This window comes from Leuresthes tenuis, unplaced genomic scaffold (assembly GCF_036924035.1).
Source record: "Leuresthes tenuis unplaced genomic scaffold, fLeuTen1.0.hap1 SCAF_21, whole genome shotgun sequence".
Taxonomy (NCBI): Eukaryota; Metazoa; Chordata; class Actinopteri; order Atheriniformes; family Atherinopsidae; genus Leuresthes; species Leuresthes tenuis.
Window position 1 is genome coordinate 7,027,441 of NW_027325375.1, and position 17,206 is coordinate 7,044,646.

Consider the following 17,206-nt stretch of genomic DNA (forward strand, 5'->3'; position numbering starts at 1 on the left):
TGTTGTTCGTAGTGTCAGGATGGCCGAGTGGTCTAAGGCGCCAGACTCAAGGACAAATTCCTTCCTAAACAGGGACTTCTGGTCTCCGAATGGAGGCGTGGGTTCGAATCCCACTTCTGACACATTACTTTTTCTTGTTTTTAAAAGAAACCATTTCTTAAGACTGTCATTACACTGATCGATTCGGTAAAACATGTTTCCTGAATAGGTTTTTATAACATTCTACATACAGAAAGTTTTACAGCTGTACACAATTTTCCAATCATTTTAATACAGCATTCTTCATTAAAAGTTAAAAATTAAATATATATATATATATTTTAAAGCAATTAATTACTTCATATTGCTTGATTACAAATAACTATTTTGAGTAGAAAAATGTGTTTAATTCATTATTATCATTGATATTCCTTCCCACTTGCATCAACAGGTTTTCATAAATCCCGATAAAAAGACTCAGACATTCAAATAAGGAGATTTTTTAAAAAGTTCATTTTGTGGTTTACTTTATTAAATCAAAATATCATTTGAGGATTATAACCACAAGACAGAATGAATATTATGTACATGACAACAGAGAAATGTTTCTCTCATTTCATGGCAAGTTACAGGTACGATGGTGGCAAAGAAAATCATTAGCACCACACATTTCTGCAGTTGGAAAAAATACCGACTTCCAAGATTTGACTAGTTTCTGAAGGGCTTTACTGACGTGCTTTTTTTGGGGGGGGGGGGTCCATTTCTATACTGAAAAATGCTCTGAGCTCACCGTGGGGGAAGCTCTGTTGAGAGATGTTTTTGATTACGTTTGCCATCATGGATTTAGTGTTAAAGAAAAAAAAAGACAAAAAAACAAATACACATCAAATGACTGAGTAAGAAAATTAAATTAGAATATGCAGCGTTATATATTTAAAACAGTAGTTTGATGGCAGCAGTCACTGTCCTTCTGCACCTAGCGATAAACATTATTGTTTACCCCCCCCGCCACACACACACACACACACACACACACGCACGCTAAAACTTCCCATGAGACACTGCACAGAAACCACAAGCAAATCCTGCAACTAACAGAACTCAACCCATTGAAATTAGAATAATCTGATGGGTCGTAAACATTTCTCAAACAACAAGAATACAGCTGATCGTCTCCTTCAAACTGGTAGTTAAGGCTTGTACTACATTTGGCACAACTGCTGATTTAAAGTGGCTTGTCAAGGCAAAGTACTTCAACAGATGTGTGGGCTGCGATTATCTTTAATGTCTAAGAATCCCATCTTAAAATCATTTCTGGTAATCGGTCCAATGCTCACTGATGCTTACTGCTTACTCAGATTAGAGAAATATGACTCCAGGAAGCCTTGTCTCTACTCAAAAGGCTTGAATAGTCACCGCATCCCCTGCAGAAGCTTTTGTAGCCAACTGTGTTTTCTTTTCAAGGAAGCTTACTGGCTCTTGAAACTAACTTTTGGTTGCACAATTATTCAGTAATTATTTCTGTGATGGAGAGTTAAAAAGACGTGTAATATAGTGGCGCACAAGAAACGGAATTACCAGAATTTTCTACGAAGTGTGACTCCTGCCAGCAAACTTTCAATGCATTTCCCTTCATGCAAAATTCAGAGTTCTTGCATAAACCCCGTTTCTAACCATGCACATTCTTCAGTTTCACCCTGCAGCTCCACTAACCATCAGTTACTTTATAACTGGGACAAGGATCAATGTTTAGGTTTACAGTAACAGCTCTACATCAGAATGAAGCATATCTAACTGTTAATGCCTTCAGGAAAAGATAAATGGAGATACAATTGGCAGACAGAATCCAGGATTGGTCCTAAGTACAAGGTTGTGTGAGGAATATGGAGGTGTTTTCAGTGAATGGCCCAAAAGAGGTCTGAGGTGTCAGATTACACACATTAAGGCAGCTCTCTTTTTTCCCCTTTTGGTCCCTTTTCATGCTCTAGTCCACCTTCTTGTCTTTTGCCTCCTCATCGTCGGTGTACTCTGTGGGCTCCTCTCCTGGTTTCAGAAGCTTTCCAATGTAGTCGTACTTAACTGTAACAGAGAGGAAAATAAAATGAACCACAGCCTTTATGTTCTGAAGCTCTGTCACTGTTCAAGAATCTCTTCAACTGATGCAATTTTCTAGATCTCATGTCTTCAGTTTGATTTACTAACACTTAAAAGGCAACGATCACAAGTTTTATTCAGCTTTCATATACTGCAGTGGAGCTGCGATTCATACGTCTTCATTTATTATCAATAGTTCAGTCCATAAAGTCTGAAAAACACATCAATACATTTAGAGAAAACTTTGCCATTTTAAACAAAAACTTTACATATCAACAATCAAGAGATTTTAAAAGATGGATCATCATAATGTGTCAAATACAGCACAATGTGTGATTTTAGGTGATCATTTATACATATATGAAATAAGTGGCTTTGCTGTGATGCTGCACTCTGGCCATAATATTCTTTCTAAATGTGTGAGTTTGAGAGGTCTTTGCTCACAGGTGAACTGAGTCTCCCACTCAGTCAGGCTCTCCTGCTGCATGACGTTTAGGTCCGACAGGTCGTCGTATTCATCTTTCAGGGCCTCCTTCTCCAGGCAGAAAGTTGCCAGACCTCTGGACGCATCCCGACCTGCAAACACTCCATACGGACCCTCTGCAGGAAGAGGAGAGACACAAAGTGCACGTGGTGAAGGAAGCAGTAACCCAAGGTTGAGCCAGCTGTGGACACAGCCTTCAGCAGGCCTTGAACTGTCCCTGAGTATGATGTCCTGCTGTCAGGGAGTCTCGTTGCCATGGCAGACGGGTGTGTGTTTGCTTTGCAACAAAGTTTAGGTGTGTGTCAAAGTAACATCTACATGAAACTCAGGACCAGAGGTTTCATTGGATACCAAATTCTGTCCTCTCCAAAGCACCATCTGAACTAAATCTTTATAACAAAGCATGAATATCCACCTGAAATGAGTCGCTAACAGATTTCAGTACCTGACTGTGGATCAGTGTGACAGAGTTGCTATTATGTTAGAAGAAGTGAGGCTTCAGCTCATTTAAGTCGAATCAAGCATTCATTTATTTAGGACTGTTTTTTTTTAAGGACTATTTTTTCTAATCACACCAAGTAATGAAAAACAAAACAACAACAACAAAAAAACAACAACAGGGAACTTCAGATGTTGTTCGTATAGAACCCTGCCTAGCATCTATAACAGTTAGAAGTTGTGAGTTAATGTAAAACAGCCATTATTTAGCCATTGCTTTGGGCAAGAATGATCTCCTTTACCATCCTTTATAGAAGCAGAGCTGAAGTAGCCTCTGACTGAACATAATTAGTTGTTTGATCACTGTGTTATGTGGAGTGTGGTGCATTTTTCTTGTTTAAATGAAGTGTTTTATTGAAAAAATTGTAAAGCTGCATATGTCCTGACATGTAGCATTTTAGACATTTGGCTTCTGATGTCATGTTACAAAAATGGTTTTCAAAATAAGGCCTCCGAACGTCAAACTTGAGAGAACGCATGGAAGGACAAAGTTTTCAAACAACAGACAGAACCAAAGAAAAAAGTTAATGGTTACAGGGCGTGAAACAGACATAAGTACTGCCAACACATGACACTAAGCCAAAGATAAGTTTCAGAAATGAAGAAATGTGGGCTTTGGAACTGGTCGTGGCATGCGATTGACGTTTGCATGACAGCCAGCTCTCCTGTTGGTCAAAGGTTACACGCAACAGAGGTTACAATCTGAGATTAGATAAAAACAAAGAGGTGTAACTCTGTGTCTGTTTGCAGAAATGTAGCTGAGGTCTGACTGAATGGGTTCTAACTTCAAAGAACTGGAAAATTGTCTTAAAAAAGATACTGTCTTTAAAAAAAAATCTGAATTATCACACAATATGACGGAGGACCTCTACAAAAATCCAGAAGGTTTGGCCTTTTCTTGTCGTTAGTAATGTAAATGACATCTATAAAAGCGTACTCAAGCACCCATTACCATCAAAGGAAATACTTACTCTTAAAAAAAGCGGGGGTATAGAAAATGGATGGATAAATCTAAGATATTTTCACCTCTTGAGACACTAAGCCAACATTCTGAGAGTACCACAAAATGCTGAGATTCTAGGTCAAAACATTGTCATTATTTTGACTTGGAACATAACATTTTCCATTAATAGGCTTTCACAGATAAGAATGCTGATATGGGTTATGTTTAAGACAGTTTTGATCTTAAACGGAAAAATGCCAATTCGATACACTTTTTTGCTGCACTTCTAAAACATGGCGGTGGTCAAGTTGTTTTCAAGGAGAACTCGACTTCTTCATAGACGATCTCTGGCTTCAAGGCTGCCGCAGACCCTCTGTTATGAAATGGAACTTCAACTAGCAAACTAAAGGGGGTGTGGCGCCAGATTCTGGTTGGAAAAGTCAAACAATGTGCCAAACAACAACTAATGTTCGTTGCGATGTTAAATAAACCCAGTCAATCCGTAGAACTTCACAAACACTCACGGTAACTTAATGCTAAGTGGTGTCGTTACATTCGCAGTGCGAGGAGGAAGACAGAACGGCTCGTTGCAGCCGAACGTGCGCAACTTGCAGTGATATTACCTGGTCCGTAAAACTTCTTGCCTCTGGTCACGTCGAACACTTTTCCGTTGACAGCCATGAGGATCCGTGGATTCTGCTCACCATCATAAGGCTTCAACTCTGCCAGGGTAAAATCTCTCTTTTTCAGTTTAGGCAGCGGCTCTTCCACCTCTCCGAGCTCCGCCGGCTTATCCCCGCGGAAGATTTTGTACAGAAGGAACAAACAGAGACTGAGCAGAGTCAAGTTCAGTGGGGATGTGAATATCTCCTGAAAAATTCCACCAGAAGTAACTTCGCTACCGTCCGCTTCAGCCATGTTGCCGTCTTTCTCCCTGACCGCTGTGTGTGCGTGTTGGGTGGGATTGATCCCGCTAATGGATTCTGGACCAATCACGGTTCAGCATTACAGCCACCTGTTTACGCGTTAAACCAATCAGCTTCCTCGAACTGAGTGCCAAAAATTGTTGTACTGATGACTTCATTACTGTAGTTTCTAACACTATTCACCGTATTTTTGAAGTTGTTGCGGTTGATTTGTTTATCATGTTTTTAGTTAATTCTTTTTAGTTTGATCTCTACACTGTTCAAACCTTTGGGGAAAATACAAAGTTTATTGATTTTCAAAAGTTGATGAATTTGCTGTTAATCGGCTATTTGATTAATCTTTTCACCAGTTTTCTCAGTTGCCAACAGAAGAGTGTTTTGATCTATCTTAATGTACAGTGTATGTGATAAACTATGTCCTTATGTATAAACTGCAAATAAATTGTAATGACAGGATCAGCCATGAACTGATAACTGACTGAGCCAACTGAAAACCAACTCGGGGGTGCAAAGAGAGCTCCTGGGTTGAAGCATTATTTGGAATGGCTACAAAAACAACCACAGAGTAGTGTTAAACCGCAACAAAATGGCAGGAAACAACCAACTAGAGACAGAATTACACAAATCCCAAGTTGCTATTCCAGAGATGGTGTTCAGTTAAAAGAAGAACACATTAAGTTCTGTGGAGATGGATCACTTTCTTTAATATTGTAAGATAAAGAATTTGCCTTTGTCTAAGAGTGCCCTTTCAGTCTATGTTAGTCATGTTGCGCTTCTTTGCAATCTCATATGTAATTTGTGTCTTTTTCTTATTTTGGTCGCCTTAATTTGTGGCCATAAAGCCTGTTCTGTAGTAATCCATCCGTGTATGTGGTTATTCTGTTGATTGTATAATACGACAACTGCTTGCTTGTATTCATTTTGAAATTATTGGAAATACTATAATTTAACACCTCTTATTTTTCCATTGAATTATATTTCTGTCTTTTAGTAAGAACTTTTTTTTTTCAAATCTGAAATCTAGAATTTTTGCTCTAACATATCTTCACTCATCATAAAATATTGTAATTTTGAACAGATTTGAAAGAATGACAGTGAAGGTTTACTTGAATTTATTTAAAAAGAAAAAGCACAGCAAGTTATTCATTGTTTCATAATGAAGAACTAACAACAATGAAGATTGTAACAATAAAGATATATATATATATATATATATATATATATATATATCGTTACTTGTATGCTAAAAAGCTGACGGTAATTTATTTCTTTTACGTCAAACCACGCAACAAAAATACAAACTGAAAAAAAACTATGAAATCTCGTCAAAAAAATAAGAGTCCTTGTATAGATTCTCAGACAAGTAAAGAAATATGTTTTTGGATTTTATTCAGATGTAATTTTTTAAGGTTTTTATGAAAGCTAAGGTTTTAGCTTGCCATTTAGATGTTTTATGTCCTATTTAATGTGAATTCCATTAAAAGATAACCTACACAATCGGTAAAGTAAAAGTAGCACAGAGTAATTTCTTGTTCCAGCATTAAATTGAGAAGAAAAAGCAGAGAAAAAGTCCCTGGGTTTTAACATCCGGTGATTGTCTCAGGCAATTCGGCTGCTTCCTGCTCCTGGAAACAGCCCCTGGCCGCTCATTCGTTCCAACCACACTAACAAAGCTCTTCAGGATAGTAAACTGGACTTGTGTTCAGAGGACTGAGCTGCCGGTGGGTCGTCACAGGTCGTTGTAACGTTAGCTAACTGACGACTTGCATGCCATTTCGGTCATTGCGCAACCGTGACAGCAACGGAGCTAGCTGCCGCTCACTGCCAGTATCCAAACACCACCAGGCTCCTCCACACGGCGGGGCAGCGATGACGAATGAGCTGGCTGCCGCCGTATGTTCTTTAAAAGAGGTTTGGTAGGCGGATGTCAGTGCAGGTTTGACCCATGTTTGGAGAGGATCCGATGCTGACATAGTTTATTGAGTCAAGCGAGCTACCAGGTGAGTTTTCAGTGTTTGTTAGCGGTGCTGACGTTAGCTCGGCTAGCTTACGTCCCAAACCCTGATCAGTTGTGATGGTGCTGGGCTGCTGTTTTTGGCTGTGTCATGTTTGCGCCACTGAGTTAAATGGTTGATGTACGGCTTCATGTCTTTGAATTAGATCTGACTTTTGCTAGTTTATAAAGAAAAGAAGACATTATGTCCAGTTAAAGCTTAATCGTAAAATTCAGTGGCTCTCTAATGTAAGCTCTTGTGTAAGCTTTGAAAAAACTCCGTTAGTAATACAGCGCTCAACAGTTTGTTTTTACATATGCAAATTCAGTGTAACATAGAGAGCTACTGTTTGTACAAAGTGAATCTAAGGGCAGTAAACGTGAGACTGACTATACCCATTAATGCTAATTAGAGGTTAGTTCAGTTAATGTTTTTAGTCAATGTCAGTGTCATGTACGCATGTAGTTCCTCAAAATTTTTTACAAGTTTTTGTATGTTTTTGTTTTGTAAACTGTACACATTAAACATGATTGGACCACTGTGTGACTGTAGATTTTAGGGACAGATAGAGATAGACATTTAAGTATAAGAGGAAGTAAAAAAGAATAGAGATTTGTAATTCCCTGTAATAAGGAGGTAATTGTGATAATTACACTGAACATACACCTTAATGTTTACTAAGCATGAATGATAGAGTTCAGTTTCTCTTTACAGACAGTTGAAGCTGTGTTGTTTGTCCTGTCTTCTCGTCATACAGCACACTGAGCAGCCCTGTGGCTGCCTTGTAAAAAACAAACAAACAAAAAAAAACCTCCTGCTTGCTCCCGTTTGCTGGCCCGCTGTCTCACCCTGGACCTCCCCAGACGTCGTCACTATGAGTGCGATGCGTGTGGACGCCAAAGTGGTGATGCTGGGAAAGGAAAGTGTGGGCAAGACGAGCCTGGTGGAGAGATATGTTCATCATCGCTTCTTGGTTGGCCCCTACCAGAATGTGAGTGTCAGCTGCTCCTCCTTCCTGCTGCCTGCATGAAAGTCATTGTTTTTGTATCCAGCCCCAGGGAGACGTTGTTTCAGTGGCAAGACATTGTGGTCATTTTATTACAGAAAAAGGCTTTGATGGAAAGACGTGTTGGAATGTCCCCAGTGTGTTTAAGCAGATGCTGCATTAGACAAGCATTTTTGTATATATTTTAACATGGAGGCTCTTCCTCGTGACTGACTTCTTTTCTATTGAAGATTATGATCTTAACAGATTGGAACAATTGAGATGAGCACTCAGACGGCTTGGAAATTTATAATGATACACTTTTACTATAAAAAAATCTGTCTTTTGTCGGTACTTATGGGACATTTATTAAAACTAAAAGGCTAAAAAAAAGACTTACACATATTTTGATTAACACAGTATTATAAAGGCTGTCATTTTACATTTTTCAAACAAAGAAATACATAGCTGATCATATGTGTGTGCGGTAAGTGACTTGGAAATATTTCGAAAACCTTTCCTGAAAATTGCAAATAAAAACAACTTAATTGCAGGTCTAGAGTATGTTGGCGTGCTTCATGTCGCAGCCGTGTGAGCTCATTTAAAAAAAAAAAAGATTTCAGCACACAGACGACAGGCTAACCAGCTTAATCCGAGCTGCCATTCGTGCCCATGTAGACTGAGAGCTCTCTGAGGAAGCAGAATACTTTCCTTTTTACACGAGAGCCCAATGTTTAACTGCTCTCCTTTCTCCTGACAGACCATCGGTGCTGCGTTTGTTGCCAAACCGATCCAAGTGGGAGAGAAAGTGATTACCCTGGGAATATGGGTGAGTTAGAGGATACTTTCACTACACATGTGAATTTTAGTGTGCTTACATTATAGTCACAACAAAAAACACAAATCAGTAAATTAGCAGTGTAGTATCTGGAATGTAATGCATTTTACTGGATATTATTCCTGGATCAGTTTATTAAGGGGAAAGAGTTTAAAAAATATATTCATAAGTAACAACTGCGGCGCCCCATCCTTGTCATGCACACACTCACAGACTGATAAGCATAATGGGAGCAACATGTGGTCCAAAGACACTTTCACGTGTGGAAGGAACTGGGGATCAAACTGCTGACCTTTCGATGTGGTGTACCACGGCTTTACAAGCTGAGCTGCAGCTGCCCACATAAAACGTTTCAATCATTAGTGTGTCATTTTTTAAAATGATTTGATTTAAATGTATCAATGATATGCACTGACATCAGTGTACAGCTACTTTTCTCTGAGACTCTGTTATAGTTCTTCTTACACATCTGCTATTGTCACATCTTCAACGCCAACTTTTGAACCACAGCAGTTGTGGATGATCTTATATATGTTATTTATCTTAAACTGAACTGAATCGAGTGAGTGGGGCCGGAATGTCAAGTGAGAGGGAGCCATCGACTCCACCCTTCATTCACCAGTTTTCAAAGTACTTGTTCTTTGTTCCAAAAAAGATCTTCTTTCACCATGGGGACACACACATAGGTGGAATAGATGGCAGCCTGTGCGCCTGAACACCAATGCCAACTACAAAAAAAACATACAATTCCTTGAGTTGCCACTTGAGTCTGTCTCCAAAAATGATTCGGTCCCATAAACTTTATGTAAGACGTGGACAAAGCCACCGTGTCACACCCCGTTTTGGCATCTCTAGTCGCCATCTTGGTATTTTTCAGAGATGACGATGCTTGTAAAAGAGGACATGGTGAGTGATTCTGAAAGCTGATTGGACAGAAAAAGTCCTCTCTTTGAGGTCTAACCTCTATCCTAAGCTGCAATCACATGGGATTCGGTATGTGCCGTGGAGGGTGCACATGCACAAACGTCAGTTTCTAGACAACCAAAAAAGATCTCCAGGAAGAAGCTAGTTTCTCCAGCTGCAGATTTGGAAGCAAGATATGTCTGACAAGCCATTGGAGGAAATTCCTGTCATTACTTTAACTGATGAGGAGGAGATGAGCAACAGCTAAGAGAGTGTAAACAGCGTAGTTGGGTAGATAACAGCAGTCCAAAAACTTTCTTTTATATACAGTCTGACTCGCTTTCAGAGCTTGTAACAAATGTTGGTGTATAAATGTTGAATCTGGGTTAGAAAGACAGCAGTGTGTCAGATAATAGAAATGCTTAATGCAGGTTCCCTGATGGCTGCAGAGTCTGTTGTGTGCTCCATTCTTTATTTGTGCCCTGAAGATATTCAGACAGAAGAAATACGGGCTGCGTGTAAGAGAATAAACCATCAGAACCGTTCAGCTTCAAGTCACTATTGCTTTCAACAAGGGAACTCTGGCTGTTAGAGTTTTCATTCTGGGGTTTACACAGCATTTAGCTCCTAGCCTGCGGTCCTGTGTAACATCAAATATGAAGTAGATGATGGCGGTGATGTCTAAAATTACACAGGAAGTACATGCCATGAACCTGATCTCACTTTTTCTTTCTTTAATGTGCCACCTCGTCCTCTCTTCTGTCTCTAATTCAGGATACAGCTGGATCAGAGCGCTATGAAGCCATGAGCCGGATCTACTATAGAGGAGCCAGGGCGGCCATAGTCTGCTATGGTAAAACTGACATTTTTTTGTACGATACAGTTTGAGCAGGAGGATGCATTTATTCATTTACAAATTCACTACAAACAGGTCTGAACTGTAGTTTTGTGGCTTGTCTGGGTTTCACAAACTATGTTGATATGTTTGGACGAGACTGTGGAACAGAGAGCTGATTGAACATCTTCTCATTGCACACAAAAACCAGGAGATAGTGGAAGTTTTAACCATAAGTAAAATGGCGTAAGTAGTGTCCTGTTGATCTCTTACTCATGAGATGCCAATTACCAAACAGCACATGCACTGAGTCAGTAAAACCACCTGATGTGATTGAGGTTGTGTAAGGCCATGCAAGGAAGTCAAACTACAATCAACTCAAAATCTGATGCAAAGCGCGGACAATCCCTTTGATGATGAGAGCGACACGGATCATCCTGAGTGAGGATGAGATTAAAACTTTGACCCGTTAAAGGACGACTCAGAAACAAAGAGCGGCAGGCTCACTGCAGCATTTCTGGATAGTTTTCATGTTTTTTTTCCTTTTTTTTGGTTCTATATTGGGGAACTTTGTGTCTGTGAAACATCTGATGGTATTTTCCCAGTGCTTTACTCACACTGCTGTCATGTTGTATGTAATGTCTGCTGCTCTTCTTAGTCTTCCATTTTCTGTAGGTTGTATTTCATCTCGGTTTCTCACATTTATTTTCTGGCTACTTTTCCTAATTAAATTGAAAACATTTATCCCTTATTATTTGAGCATTTCCTTTGATTGTTACATCTCATTAGATTCCCTTAATTTAGCAGGCTCTTTCATTCAAACCTGCTAACAGGTGAGGAATACACTGGGGGGGGGATGATGGGTTTGATCAACCTGCCTTCTGAGCTGCAGGCTGCAGCTGTTGCTGTGGAGTTTTCTTGTACACACTCAGGTGTCTGTGCACACACTGAATGATTCGCTCCTCCTAACTAAACCTGGTTGTTTTTAAAAAATTTGCGCTTTCAGACCTGACTGACAGCAGCAGCTTCGAGCGAGCTCGGTTCTGGGTGAAAGAGCTGCAAAACTGCGAAGAAGTAAGAGATTTCTTTTTAAAAATTTTATTCTACTTGCCTAATGTTTCCGTCTTAATTTAGCTACGCACTGTTACAGATTTTTCCCCCACTGGGGGATGAATGTAGTATATATCTATTATATTCTATTCTATATCACAAAGTAAAAACACCTGCTGTGCAATAACTTTCACCAGGTAAAAAACAGTCAACACAAGGACGAAAAGTAAGACGGAAATCAGGAAATATCAAATCAAAGAAGCAAAGAGGATGTTTTATGCCAGCCGTCTTACACCACTTTCCCTTGCGTTTGCCATCTGAGCGTTCAGTTTCATTACTGTCCCTCTGTACATTCAGTAGATCTGCACTCCCATCTGTTCAGTTGAGGCTTACTTTAGAGGGAAATAAAAAGTTATCGCTAACCAGGAGTTGTTTCTGGTCTGTGTCGTCCTGCAGCACTGTAAGATCTACCTGTGTGGCACAAAGAGCGACCTGATTATGGGAGACAAGAGTCTGCGCCAGATCGACTACCACGATGCCCAGGACTTCGCTGAAGGTAACCACGTTTCTGTGACCTGAAGACATACTGAGAGTTTACATATTAATGTAATCAGATTACATAACGGCCTGTCAAAGACATTATTGTCTCACAGCTCATCAGTAAGGTCATTTTGGACTCCTATTTCTATCCATCAACGTATTTGGGTTACCAGTCAAAAGTTTAATTCATGTGAAAGAGCTTTACAGTAAATATATTGAAATTAATTTTATAAAGAAAAACCAAACTGATTACCAGTTGTATTTTAATGTTTGTGTGCGTCTCTCTTGGCTCTGTTTTCTCTTGCGCCACCATTTGTGAACTCTGCTCCTGTCGACTCTGTCAGACACTCTCAAAGAAGCTCTCAAAGCTGTTCAGTGTATCTGGGTTATGGTGTCTTACTGTGACTGTGTTTGAACTGCACAAACACTTACCAGCTGAAGAGAAACATTCCCCAAAGCTGTAGTTTTTTCTTTTATCATATGATAGTCTTTCCTGTCTCGAGCTTCTGTGGGATTATTAGTTATTGCAACATAAACAAAACTTCTCTCCTCTTACACAAGTGAATGGCCAAATGATATCTGTAGCCTAACGGCTCCTGCTCTTATTCACAGAGATCGGGGCACAGCATTTTGAGACCTCCAGCAAAACTGGAAACAATGTGGGTAAGTTCCAACTAAAGTCATCTCCACAACACTTTGAACATGCTTGGTTGGCCGTGAATGCAGCTGCTTTTTTATGGTTTGTTGATTGGATTGAGGAAGTCCACTGTAATGTTGAAAATTGTGGGTATGTTGTTAAGCACTTATATGGGAGATTTAATCAGTTCTACAGGATGGATGTTGTTTAATACCAGTTCAGAATGGGTTCAGAAAAAAAAGACCCATGATAAAGAATTATTGGAATCTCTTCAGTAAGGTTTGTTTGAACCTCTTAAAGGTGCCCCTCATTCTGATTCAGTCTGGTTCAGCATGCTAAACAAAAAACGAAAAAGAAAACCACAATTGAGAAAGGCTGTGAAAATAAACGCATCCTATTTGAACTTGGATTCCAGAATTTCTGGGTCGCCAATCAGAAATCCGTTGGTACGCCCTCCAAAAGCTTGTTTTCTGTCTGGGAACATCGGAAAAACCTGACCAGCCCCACCTTCAAAAATCCAACATGACTGCCCCGCACATAAAAAATGGTGATGATCATAGTAATAAACTGTTTAGTTGCACTTCTGTCAGTTTGTGTCTCATTAAATCAGTCATACGTCTAAAATTCCAACCTCTATCAATCAACATGCCGTTACAGTGTATGCAAACAAAATTGTTGTCTTGTTTTGAATTCAACTATATTTTACTATATAATGTTTATTAATCACCAAAGGGGAATTTCTACATTATATTGCAATGTTCTTCTGAAAACCTAAGCCTAAACTGTATTTCTGACAGCTGAACAGATTTAGTTGTACAAGTTGCTGAAATACAATACAGGAAGCATAAATTGAGAATGAATGAATATTGCAGAGAGAGATGCGTGGTTAAAACCTAGAGATCACATGAATGCACTGGGATGACACGTTTGTATCTTGACAACAACTGAGCTGGTAATGGTAAATGTCACGTTAGTAGGTAACACAGGTTAACCCTCATGGTAGGAAACAGAAACAGAAACAGAAACTCACAGCTAAGTGTTCAATATCCAGGCAAAGAGATGCTTCTCCACAGTGACAATCCCTCCCCTATTTCTGTTACCACTCCGTCTGCAGTCTCTGTCTGCCTATATAGTCTGAGTCCATGTAGGAAGGGCATTGGATTCCGTAATATGTTCCTTTAGTCATATCTACATTAAACAAATAAGACTGCATTACTGACATTTCTCTGTGTCCTCGTCAGCACTCCAAGCTAGTGACCTGACATTCCCCATGGTGACCAAAGGAAGCAATGTTTTAAGTTTCCTTTCAATTTGAATGAATATTTTTAAAAATGATAAGTTGCCTGGACAGCGAGAAATCCTTCAAGTTTTCTAACTTGCAACTGCAGCATGATCAACTTTGGTATGACTTAATTCCAAGCGCTGAGTTCCAGCTTCTGAGGCAAAAGTAACAGAGCTAGCAAAAAGCATGATTGAGCTGCTCAACCAGCCATGGCCATGGAGTGATGAGCCAAATTGCTTATAAATAATGCGACTGCAGCAATACAAATCTTTGTAATAGTTATAAAACAAATAGTTTGAGACACGGACTGGGTGATCTGCCTGTCACTCTTCAGAGTACAAGTGGGAAGTGGATCACATGTTTGAGACTGCACAGTCTATTCTGAAAACAAGCGATGCAGTGGGAGAGGTCTAAGGGCATAAGACTAGACAATGGCCAGGACCACATATATATTATGGATTTGCCTTAAGGGACAGTTGTCCACAGATGCCTGATTTCCCCCTTTACAGGGGCTTTAGAGAAACTGGTATTGATGGCCAGTTGGGCTGTAAAAACCACTCAGCTGATGTGATTCAAATGAGTTTTTCAAATTAATTTGCAGCATATAATAAATGTATATTATCAGTGATCTAGATAAGAAAAGAAGTGTCAAAGTTGTTGCTTTTTGGCAGCACCCCGGTGCATGAAAATGTAAGACATGAGTCAAGTTAATACAGAGAAGATGTATACCTTTTTACAAAAACACCACATACAGGAAGCAAGAGGGTGATTGCTGAAGACATTAGCAGGACATCCCATAAAGAAAGAGGTCACAGAGGTTACATGCGAATGTGACCATGACCATTCCTCCGATTTCACACGAGAACAAAGAATTGTGGCTGGATTGTTGCCTTGAACATTGTCGCTTGTCTTCATGCATAGAGTGTGTATAAGCAGAAGTGCAGCGGGCTTAATGGAGTTCGTCTCATTAAGTGGCCCAATTGAAATGAGCTGTTGTGCTGTGATTGTGTTTCATAAGCCGGGTATTAGGAATGTCATAGGACCAGTTTTTGTGGGGCCATGACTGATATGAACAGATGGAAACTGACAGGCTTAATTTTACCTCTGCTTTCCAGATGAGCTGTTCCAGAAAGTTGCTGAGGATTACAACAACACTGCCTTCCAGTACATGACAGGTGAGAGTTTTACTGTCATCCTCTTGTTTATTTGTGTCATCTCTCTTCTTTATTCTTAAAAGGGGAGTTTATAGTAGGATTTCAGTGTTGGTGTGTTGAGATTGACAAAAACAACCAGAAGCATTGTAGTAATCTCAACAAAAGCAGCCCTTGAAAGAAAAATTAGTTCTGTCCTCACTTGGTGGAAGCCCAAAAGTGTAAGTGCACAATTTCAAGCACTTTGTTGTTGGAAGGCATTAATGATGGTGCAAGCAGTTGTACAAACATAAAATGGTAGAGTTGGCTCTTTGAAGCAATATCAGAGGCGCTCAGTCAATCCCATATCAAGTTGGTTCACTTCTTGCTGTTTGTTCTAATAAGTTGTGAAATGGTTTGTGTGTGGATTTCAAATGCTGTTTGACAGTCCGACTGGCACTTTTACACACACTCCAGTTGGAGCCATTCTTAATATCCCTCATTTTGTGTCTCCAGAGGAAAAGGGTGTCGACCTGGGCCAGAAGAAAGACTCGTACTTCTACTCTTGTTGCCATAACAACTGATGCAGGGCAACAGAAAGCGGAGAGTCATAAGTACCACCTTTTCTGGGCTGGAGACAAACCTGGATATGCTGGATGTGATTTTTACCACATCACAGGGAAAAAAAGGAATGAAACAATATTGTTTGTAACTTGTAACATATGTTTATTTCTTTTGTGCCATAAAGAACTGAGGCCTGCAAGATTTTATAGAGGACGAAATACTTGTATAAAACCGATACCAGTTGTGGGGATTTAAAGACTTCTCACTCCTGTTTTATCCCGACATCAAATGGACATTTTTCTGCCGGTCACAGAGGAGTAACCCCTCTTAAAGCTGCAGTGTCAAACAATCAGAAGCTGTGGTTGAATTCTGCAGTGGTGAAGATGCTTATAACAGTGCTTGGACCTTGCAACTTGAAGAAAAAAGCCTGATGGATGCTGCTTACTGTTGGAGCAAATGCAGTACGTCAGGAAGGGGAATGGTTTGTTTACAGCTGTTCATTTTGTTTACCTCTAGTTATATTTAATCCTGAGTTGTCTTGATATATGTTTCAAGTAGGTTATACAGATGGGATATTGTGTCATCAAAAACCAAAACACGCTAATGTAACTCAAAATAACCATTTTGGACCATTTCCAAAGCTCATGTTACACAGTTATCTTAACGTAGGCTTTTTATATTGAGAGTACAAGTGGCAGGTGACAAGTTGTATTTTTACAACTTTTGCCACATGACAGCCACTGGTGTATTAAGAGAGCTTATACACCACTGAAGTCTGCCACCATTTTGACGTCACTTGTTTGAAGGTCATTCTACACAAAATAAAATTCCTGTAGCCTAAAAGCATTTTCCACCAAAGACAGAACAACTGGAACTAGAATGTTCCTTAAAACTGCAAGATTTGTGAAAAGCAGTTTTATGTAATTTAATGTTTTCCCAGTTTAAACAAAGTGGCACAGCAGGAAAACACTAATGCACATGTGCATTGTGCCGCACAAGCTATCTAGTTTTATGTGGTGGCAGCACATACAACACATATCTGATGCATTAACTTTGCAACGTAAGCTATGATTTCTGTCAACAGGTACAAAAGTAAGCTGTTTTCATAGTGCCGATCACTAATCTGCACAGTGCCCTCTGTACAGTGGTTACATTGCATGGCCTAAGCTGCCTGAAATAAAACTTAAGTGAAAGTTACTTTTCTATATTTAATTTTTCTGTTTGGAAGGTCTGAAAGTGTGCTACAGGAATGGAAATATGAATGTCAGTTTTATCCTTTCAGTCATTTCTAGCTTCACAGAATGGTGATCAAAAGTCCCGTCTACTGTGGTGACATACGGCAGATTTCACCAACACAGGAAAAAGCCTTGTAGGTGAATGTTGTAATGCGATACAAACTGTCACCACTCTGTGTTCTCATACCAATATTTACAGTGATATTTAGCACTTTTGTTTCTGTTCTCTTACCGTTTAAGTTGTGCTGCAGGATGGACATGAGGGGAAATAAATTAATATATCAGTTTT

General features: G+C 39.6%; 2 protein-coding genes and 1 non-coding gene across 4 annotated transcripts; 2 read left to right on the forward strand and 1 right to left on the reverse strand.

The window, feature by feature from the left end:
• The first annotated feature begins 13 nt into the window (after positions 1-13).
• On the forward strand, positions 14-122 carry trnal-caa (transfer RNA leucine (anticodon CAA)). The gene is made up of 2 exons: positions 14-51; positions 77-122. It is a non-coding gene; the product is annotated as a tRNA-Leu (tRNA).
• A 367-nt stretch (positions 123-489) lies between these two features.
• On the reverse strand, positions 490-4,956 carry pgrmc1 (progesterone receptor membrane component 1). Its single transcript, XM_072374394.1, has 3 exons — positions 4,622-4,956; positions 2,518-2,673; positions 490-2,058 (listed from the first exon to the last, which is right to left on the reverse strand). Exons 1-3 carry the CDS (start codon positions 4,914-4,916, stop codon positions 1,964-1,966), a joined length of 546 nt encoding a protein of 181 aa, XP_072230495.1. The 5' UTR covers positions 4,917-4,956; the 3' UTR covers positions 490-1,963.
• Positions 4,957-6,487: 1,531 nt separating this feature from the next.
• On the forward strand, positions 6,488-17,206 carry rab24 (RAB24, member RAS oncogene family). 2 transcript variants are annotated; one of them, XM_072375478.1, is made up of 9 exons: positions 6,488-6,924; positions 7,676-7,909; positions 8,664-8,732; positions 10,419-10,497; positions 11,486-11,553; positions 11,986-12,085; positions 12,682-12,732; positions 15,104-15,163; positions 15,635-17,206. In XM_072375478.1, exons 2-9 carry the CDS (start codon positions 7,793-7,795, stop codon positions 15,700-15,702), a joined length of 612 nt encoding a protein of 203 aa, XP_072231579.1. In that variant the 5' UTR covers positions 6,488-6,924; positions 7,676-7,792; the 3' UTR covers positions 15,703-17,206. The 2 variants fall into 2 exon arrangements, with proteins under 2 accessions (XP_072231579.1, XP_072231578.1); XM_072375477.1 differs by lacking the exon at positions 6,488-6,924 and having other exon boundaries at positions 6,947-7,909.

What these genes read in the sequence shown, in the direction of transcription:
- rab24 (XM_072375478.1), top strand. Translation starts at nt 7,793, where the DNA reads ATGAGTGCGATGCGTGTGGACGCCAAAGTGGTGATGCTGGGAAAGGAA. An exon ending in TGGTTGGCCCCTACCAGAAT is followed by an intron (nt 7,910 to 8,663) that starts GTGAGTGTCAGC and finishes TTCTCCTGACAG; the next exon opens with ACCATCGGTGCTGCGTTTGT. An exon ending in CAAAACTGGAAACAATGTGG is followed by an intron (nt 12,733 to 15,103) that starts GTAAGTTCCAAC and finishes TCTGCTTTCCAG; the next exon opens with ATGAGCTGTTCCAGAAAGTT.
- pgrmc1 (XM_072374394.1), bottom strand. Translation starts at nt 4,916, where the DNA reads ATGGCTGAAGCGGACGGTAGCGAAGTTACTTCTGGTGGAATTTTTCAG. An exon ending in CAAGAAGTTTTACGGACCAG is followed by an intron (nt 2,674 to 4,621) that starts GTAATATCACTG and finishes CTCTTCCTGCAG; the next exon opens with AGGGTCCGTATGGAGTGTTT. An exon ending in GTGGGAGACTCAGTTCACCT is followed by an intron (nt 2,059 to 2,517) that starts GTGAGCAAAGAC and finishes TCTCTGTTACAG; the next exon opens with TTAAGTACGACTACATTGGA.